The 8,218-nt window shown below is 53.6% G+C and overlaps 1 protein-coding gene across 4 annotated transcripts in view; it reads left to right on the forward strand.

The window, feature by feature from the left end:
• The window catches only part of PLXNA2 (plexin A2), a 204,807-nt gene that overhangs the window by 103,143 nt on the left and 93,446 nt on the right, over nucleotides 1–8,218 (forward strand). For all 4 annotated transcript variants that reach the window (XM_080569478.1, XM_080569479.1, XM_080569481.1 and 1 more), the window contains one exon: nucleotides 8,079–8,213. In XM_080569478.1, the coding sequence (XP_080425604.1) occupies nucleotides 8,079–8,213 (135 nt within the window). The remainder of the gene's footprint in view (nucleotides 1–8,078; nucleotides 8,214–8,218) is intronic.

Here is an 8,218-nt window from a genome sequence, read left to right on the forward strand (position 1 = left end):
AAGGGAAGTCATTGCACATTGTGGCTCTTTATTAGGGGACAACTTAGAAGAGAATAGGTTTTGTAACATGCTGCAGACATGCCCCGAGCTGTCCTCCTTCCTTGGAGTAAATTCACAGGATGCTCTCAAGCATCTCCACTTTTAATGGGTTGTGCTTTGATGCTGGAGGAAAGTGCAAGACCAATAGCCCTGAACCCCCAGCAATTGTCACTCTGCAACAAGTGCTCCAAAAAAGAGCACTGCTGCTTTGCAGCCTTCCCTTCCTGGGAGCCTGATCCCTGGGGCCCTCTGAGTTAATAGACTCTGCTTCCTGCTTTTCAGCGGGGCCTTGCTCTGCACAGGCTTTCTGGAATAGGAGAAAAAGGAATCTTTTGGGCCCTTCAATTCTAGTGTTTTGGGTTTTTTTCATCCCACTACAGTTGTCAGCCGGGCTAGGTGCAGCAGTCAGGAGGTGGTGGGGCCTTAGAAAAGGCAGAGCTGCTGATTGCAAGTGCAGTCCAGAGGAAGACAAGCTATCCAGACAGCCTCCCCAAATTCAATTCTAATGAATCCATCCCCGGAAGAATACTACTTAATTAATTAGCAGCTCATTTGCATGAGGTGGCACGCTGTTAAAGTTCTGCTGCTGCAAGTAGGGCTGTGACAAGGTGTGAGCTGACAGCTTTTCAAATAAAAAGTCTTTTAGAGGAATGATCTTCCGAACTGGCAGCTTTGTTCTAAACGAGCCTCTCATGCAGTAATAAATTAAAGACATGGGGGCTGCTGATTAGTCTCTGCATGGTGCCTCTGTACCATCCTCCCCGTTTTATCTCGGAGGATCAGCTCTCCAGAAGGGTGGAGGGAGCAGAAGGATGGAAGAAGGAAATAAGGGCTCAGTAGAGAGGGGGAGCAGCTTCAGTGGCAATCTCTCTTAGGCTTTATGATGGCCCCAGGTATGATGTCTGAGCTGCAGCTTCAACCCAGCAGCCGCCTGCTTTTGCCTTTGGAAGTCAGTAGAGGGGCAGTGTGGGGACTGCAGGGTATTTGGGAAGGGGCTGATCCCTCTTCCAAGCTCCTCTTTCCACCTGCGAGTGGGAAGGGCTGTGCTCGCTGTTCTCCTGGGACAGGTCCGAGCGCCCAGCACCTTGGGCCTTGGTGTCACAATGCTGGTGTTGGCCAGGGGACACGCGGGGTGTGCTCAAACAGCCGAGATCTTGGCATCTTCGTACGAGAGCCTGTTGGCTGCAACTGAAGCTTTCCAGCAGAAGGGCAGCTTTTTCTTTTGGTTTTGTCTTTAACGTATCTCTTGCCTTCCCATTAGGTGGGTTCAGGCTCTTTAAAACTATAAGACTGAAAGCTTTCAGGTCTCTCTTCATCTCGGCTGCCTGTGCCAGATCCGGGCAGAAGGCTCGCAGCCTTCTTGTCGGGCTTGGGCGAGAAGAAAGCCTCGCTCCTGGGAGCAGCTCTCCACCCCGGTGCTGGGGGTGCTGGAGCTGAGAGTTAATTTGTGCAGCTTTGTTACTGGGTTGGTGGTTTTGCACTGTGCTGCATATGTGGGTGCTCGTGCCAACTGCACTCCACCTCCCTGCGGGGCGGCCTGGGGAGGCCAGGAGCGTTTCCCTGAGCTCTTCTCCAATTAGCCCGCTGGTTTCTCTGACTCGCTGTTTCCCTGGGGAGCTGCCGCTTCCCAGGTAGTGGCTTTGAACGCTTAGCTAACATTTCCAAAGCCGAAGAGTTGTGAAACACATGTGGGTGTAAAAGACACATGCATAGAGACATTTTTGACATGAGTATGGAATTCGCCGAAACCTCAGATCTATAAATAATTTGGGTCATGAAGCCTGATCAGAAAAAGCTCAGGATGGAGCCCCCCCTGCCTTCCCCCTGCACCACACAGGGCTGTGCTGCTGCCGACACCTCATTACCTCCTCTCCCCACTTACAAGATGAGCTTCCCAGCTCTCCCACTCCCCTCTCCCCCGTCCCTTCCCAAGGCACAAGCTGATGCCTGTAGCCACTCTGCTTGCAGGCAGGGACCAAGGGCTCCTCTGGGCACCTTTGGGGGCTGCAGAGCAGGAGGGGGTAGAGGTTCTCTCACACCTGGAGCTGCCCTCAAGTACAGGGAGGGGATGGAGGAGGAAAACACCTCCAAAAAGGGTGATTAAGACTCAGAAAACAGGAGCAAAGACGTGGTCTTGGCTTTGTGCTGTCTTGCTGCTTTGCCTGCATTGTACCCAGCAGCAGGAGGGAGAAGTTGGGTTGGGAGGCTGGATTTGCTTGAGTGGTGTTTTTCTGTTTCATGGAGGTTCAAAAGAAGCAGTTGGGAACAGCGGGGCCTGGCCGAGTGCCTTGGCCAGCACTTGCTGGAGGGGAGGAACTGCAGGAGAGCTCAGACGCCTTGCATCAAAGTGCGGTGATTTCCCCACTGTTTGCTATTGCGTCTTAGAACTGAGCCTTCAAGAGCTCACTGAATAACCCAGGGCTGCTGCTCAATGCCCAGCGGTGAGCAAAAGGTGCCAATGTGATGCCACCGCGCTGCTGGATAGTGCCGGTTCGTTCCCTTGGGGCATGGGGCCCAACCTGCTCACTGTCCCCCCCGGTAACTACGGCTGTCCTGGTCTGGGGCACTGCCTGGAGCTCTAAGAAAGTAAGAAAGATCTCTGTCTGTGTCAGTTTAAGGAATATTCATGGTACCGGTGGGCAGTACTGAAGAAAAACTCCTGGTTGCAATGCCCCTGCGATGCCTGTGCATGGCCAGGGCTCGCCGTGCAGAGATCCCCTGGTGGTCCTGAGGAGTTGTGTAAGGGCACCCCAAAGGCGATTAGTGAGTGTATTTAATGTTTAGTCAGTGCCGTTCTGGAGAGGATGGGTTTTCTGCTCCCAGGGAGATGAGATCATTTTGGTCCTGGGGAGCAGTTTTGGGACAACCCACTCAGCCTGGCAGCGTCGTGCCTTTCGGGATTGAACCTCTCTGTCAAGGCTTCCCAGTGCTGTCTGTGGGGTGAAAATAAAGGTGATGCCCACCAAGACAGATGCCTTCTATCCTGATTTGGGAAAAATGCATAAAGAAAATATGACAGGAGAGAAAGAGACTGGGATATGAGAGGGCCTCCAGGTAATGAAGTTAATTGGATATGCTGATTTAAATGGAACGTGCATGTAAGGGTTGTAAGGGTTGTCATTAACTTCCTCACGGACATATCCATGATTTAAGGAAAGATACTTAATGGGATTACTATTTCACTTTAATTTCAAGGGGGAGACTTCCCAAGTGGAGAGCAGTGAGCTAAATCACACTGCTGCTGTGCCTGCGAGCAGAAGGTGCGTGCGGGGAAGGTCAGCTCCTCGGCACTGGGTTACTCCTCCCGTAGATGAGAACACGGTGGGGGTGCCCTGGACCCCCCCACACACCTGCATTAGCAGATTCGGTTCCCAGATCCACCATGGCCTTGCTGTTCCATGCCCAGCAAATCGCTCAGCTTCCCTCTGGTTTATTAATGACCTGCAAATGGCTCCGACCCAGCTCCCAGGAGCATCCCAACCTTACCTGATGTCAGCAGTGCTCAGGGGGGATAAGAGAGGTACTTTACTCACAGAAGAATTTCATAGAGGGCCTGAAGGGCTCTTGGAAGCTTCTTGTCTAGAGATTTGCAATTTCTCTTCCATGTTCTCCCCTCCTGGAGACTGCTGTGCTTTTTTCTCAGTGGGTGTCAGAGGCAGACGATGCAGGACCAACAACGCGCGGGCACCAGCATGGGTTACGTGTGATGTGATGATGCTGTGGGGAAATGTGTACGGGGGGTGGAGAGCGAAAGGGGCTGATCAGCCCGTGCATCTCGCCTCCTGTTCGGTTTGATGTGCTTGTGGAATAGCCCAGTTTAATTAAATTGGATTAGTAGATGTAAATCCCTTCTGCAAAGATTATTTGGTGGAGGCACACACAGAAAATCTGGACTGATATTTATTTATCTTGTCTTGTCTTCGGGGAGCTTTTGCTCTCCTGAGTCTCTTGCTTGTGGAGACTTCCTTTAGTGCCAGGTTGAGGCAGGAAAAACCCCACAGAACCAGGGACAGAAGGAGGAAGGTGAAGGCTATCCAAGCTGTGCTGTGCTCCAGCCTGACTCAGAAGCCTGCTGCCAGTGACAGTCTTTTTGCTAAATTTTCAGCAGTGAAGCAAGAAATCCATCCTAGAGCTTTATGGGGAGCTTTAATGGGAAATGCCCAAGAGCTGAAACGTGCAGCCTTAAACGGCAAAAAATGTGGCAATTCTGCAGAGATGCACCTTGGTAGCGAGGGCTGCTCTTGTCTCCGGTTTCTATTTCAGGCAGGAGATGCAGTAACGCTCCAGTGCGCATTCCCAGCGCTGATACAGTTCTACTAGAAACGTCCATTTTACACAAATGCAACGCTATTTGATAGTGTTCGCCCCGAAGGGCTAGAAATCCTAGCACGAAAGGAGCAGTCTGAAGGCTGCAGGGTTGGCTGGGCTTCTCACTTTGTCACCGTTAGGTACAAAAAGGCGAAGGGAAGCGCGTGCAGCCGGCGCCTGGTGCTGCGTGATGGGGGGCAGACCTCGGGTGCCCACCCAGCATGTTTGGTGAGGTCTCCCCAGGGCAGCAGCACTGCAATGCCTTGGGATCCGCTCCCCATCGGGTGCCTGTGTCCGTGGGGACGCCCTGAGGCTCGGGAAGGTGACGGGTGACCTTGCATCTGGGATGGGGAATCAGTCCCTGCAGGCATGGACTTATCGAGCTGTTTTTCTGGCACCGAGTGTTTCATCACGAGAGCCACCCTCATTGAAACACTAATAATGAAAGCAGACAGGTAATTTAATCATGGAAAGTTCCTACAAAGAGATTCAATGTCTTCTAATGGGAGCCTGCTGGGAGGACCTGGAACGGAATCCAAATGTTTCTTAGTTCTGGTGCAGGCCGGGCGAAATAAATAACTGACACTTCAGCACAATGCACACGCTGTAGCTCCACGTCACATCAGAACCCTGAACGGCTCGTCCGCTTATCACCGTGGGTGCTCCCCTGCTACAGATACATGACACAACGTGGTATTTTGCTAATCTCCTAAGATAATGCAGAGCTTATGCGTGCTGCCTGCATTGTGGGGGTATTAAACGCCGAAGTCTGTGCGATGCCTTGGGAGGACGGTGGTTTCCTGAACTGAAACGCGTTCTGCCTCGGCACGCGGGGTGTTCTGCTGGCCCTGCGTGCTCTGAGCCAGTGCTGATATTTGGATTTGCAGCTTATGTCATTAGGCACTTTTCAAGCCGTATTTGTAAACACGAATCAAGAGTGACTGAGAAATACTGTATGTGTCCCAAGCGACTTCTCCGATTCACATCTCAGTGTGTGAGCCCGTGCTCTGCCCTCCTGGCTTTCCTCTGGCTCTTGCAATGAGCGTGTCTCTTGCCCTAGACACCTTTGGTTTCTACTGCACTGGCAAGCTTCTCCCTGCACCCACCTCCTGGCTGTTTTGCTGCATTCCCACCCGCTTTTGCACAGCTTGGCCTGCACCGCTGCCCTGCTGCAGGGTAGGGATTGAAAAGCTGGGGGAGGCCGGGTGGGCACTGCTGCCCCACACAGCCAGAGGTGGGAAGGCTCCTGCAGAGCCCCAGACCCTTAAAAAAGATCACCTTTTGGGTCTGTCTCGAGCCTTCCCCCTCGTCTTCCCAGTGTCCGTGGCACCGTGTTTGGATGCGCGCCTGCCTGGCGCTGAAAGCACACCTGTAAGTCGGGCAGGGGAATTATTTCTCTCTCCGAACGTCAACAAGAAGCTTCCTGCTGCGGAGATGATCCCTTTCTTCTTCCGCGTTCGCAGGAATCATCATTCTTCTCGTCTGACATCATCATCTGTCGGCATGGAAACCGAGCCCTCAGGAAGCCCGGCAGTGCAGCACCCAGGCATCAGCAGGCGCATCTCATCCCCGTCTCGCCGGGCACGGGGCTGGGGCTGGGGGCACAGGGGGAGCTGCAGGGCTCAGAGCCCCATGCAGAGCACCAGAGCCCTCGTGGCCACCAGGACATGCTGCAGCAGGGCCAGCTGCGGGTGCCCGGCCATGGGAAGGGGCATCCTGCACGCGGCCAGGCTCCCCGCGTGGGGCCAGCTCACCTGGACAGCCTCCTGCCTCCAGCCCGCAGCCGCAATTCCCAGTTGGAATTGGCCTGCACGAGGCTTGTCCGGTGGTATCTCTCTTTATTAGCCCTGTCTGACCTCATTACTAGGAAGAAGCTCAATTTAACGAGCTGCCGGTGCCCCCGAGGGAACTGTGGAAAACAGTTGTTTTTTACAAAGGCTGCTGATCCTTCGTGTCCGGCGTTTCCATTCCCGTCTGGCAATAACCAGGGGTTTGCGTGGCAGCAGCTGTCTCCCTGACAGCTTGTCCCTGCTGTTCATTCCTCGGGTGACTTCGTGGTGTCCCCATGTCCACAGCACAGGCAGGTGCGGGCCTGTGAGGTGTCCCGCCTGGCACAGGTGTAACTAAAGCAGGATGTGACTCTGTTTGCTTTTTTCCATCTGAAATTTCAGGGCTTTTGAGCCAGCATTGGGCTGACAGCTTAACCGTGCCGGAGGCTCCCTGAATCTGGCCATGGGTGTCAAGCCAGACCTCCAGTTACATTCATCCCTACTGTTCCACCACAAAAAAATCAGAATGGAAGGTAATGAGGAAGGACAGAAATCCAGAAAACAACTGCATCTGTGTACCCAGCAGGTCTGTGCATGGCAGGAGGCAGCGGGGCTCTTTGCTAGAGGAGGGTTTATTTAGAGGAGGGTGAAGAGGAGCACCACCCCCCGCATGTGGGAGGATGCCCTTGAGTCTCCCGCTGGGGTGGCACATTTCTCAGGTAAACCTAAAGATGCTTAACAGCCTGCTCTCTTCTTTTAAGGGGATGTGAACCAGAAAAAAACAGATATCCCTCCCTGCTGCTCTGCCCTGCCTCTTCTGAAGGCTCCGACTGGTCCAAAGCCACTTTCTCGCGCCTCTGCCTCCGTGCAGCAGCCAGGCACGAGTAACCGAGAGCACAAGGGGACCGGGTACAGCAGCCCAGAGCAAGGCTTCAGCAGGTGGCACCTCTGGGACGGAGGCTGTTTGGGGACTGGGGGTCCCCAGCGTGTCCCCCCTGCAGCACAGCCAGCACGGGGCCACCGTCGGCTGCACCCACCCCGGGCAAGCGGCTGCTCGCGCCTCCCCCTGCGGCGTGTGCAGCTATGTAGACACCGTGTTGCAATCAAATGGCTCTTCAAATATGCAAATCCTGGTAGGAAAGACAATGTAAATTGTTTGTTTATCCTCCTCCCTTCCCCTCGCGCAGCTCCCCAGGCCATAAATTATTAACTTTTGGAAGAGATGGCACAAGCTCAACAGCAGCCGCTCAGTGGTGGGATTTGTCGCAGCTCGGGCTGTTTTCCTGCAGGAGCAGGGAGTTGTCTTTCCGTGGGGTGGTTTGGTACTCGGAGCCCGTCGGAGTGAACAAGCCATATGGCCGCCGGGATAGCTCCCTGCTCGCGCAGCAGTGAGGGTGGGCTGGTTGCTCCTCGCCGAGTCCTGCGTACTCGAAAGGAACAGGATGGCAGCTGCAGCTACCAGTTGTTAAGAAATGGGGTTTTAGGAAGCTCCTGTGGCAGCAAGAGGCAATGGTGGTTGTCTGAGTGTCATTCCTTATGCGTCTGGGGAAAAAAAAAAAAAAAAAAAAAAACATCTGCGTGGTAATTTGGGCCAGTTGTGCTGCCTGTGGAGTCCTGCAGTCGTTTGGTTTGGGGACAGTCTAAAAATCTTACTTTGCAGTCACTGTTGCTCTTGGATGCCCGTGATCAGTCATGGCACGAGGACAGCCTGTAAGCTCACCTTGTGGCTGAAATCCTTCTCTTTACTTCTCAAGGGCTGGGGAAATGACAGGAACCTTTCCTTTAGCTCGTGTGTGTGTGTGCTGCCTGCCAGCTCTTTGCTCTGCCTCCAGGTCGCAAGCTGAGATTTTGAATTAGCTCCCTTTCCTTACCTCATCCTCTTCCCTTCACCCTCCACCCCCAAAATAAAATCTGCATTTGGCTGCTATGAAATCACCTGTAATCCGTTTGCGCTTCTTCCAGATCCGAGCAGATGGTCCTCCCCATGGTGGAATTCAGTACGAGATGGTGACAGTGTTCAAGGACGGGAGCCCAGTGCTGCGAGACATGGCCTTCTCCGTTGACCAGAAGTACCTGTACGTCATGTCGGAGCGGCAGGTAGG

The sequence above is a fragment of the Anser brachyrhynchus genome (assembly GCF_964034855.1).
Source record: "Anser brachyrhynchus genome assembly, chromosome: 27".
Taxonomy (NCBI): Eukaryota; Metazoa; Chordata; class Aves; order Anseriformes; family Anatidae; genus Anser; species Anser brachyrhynchus.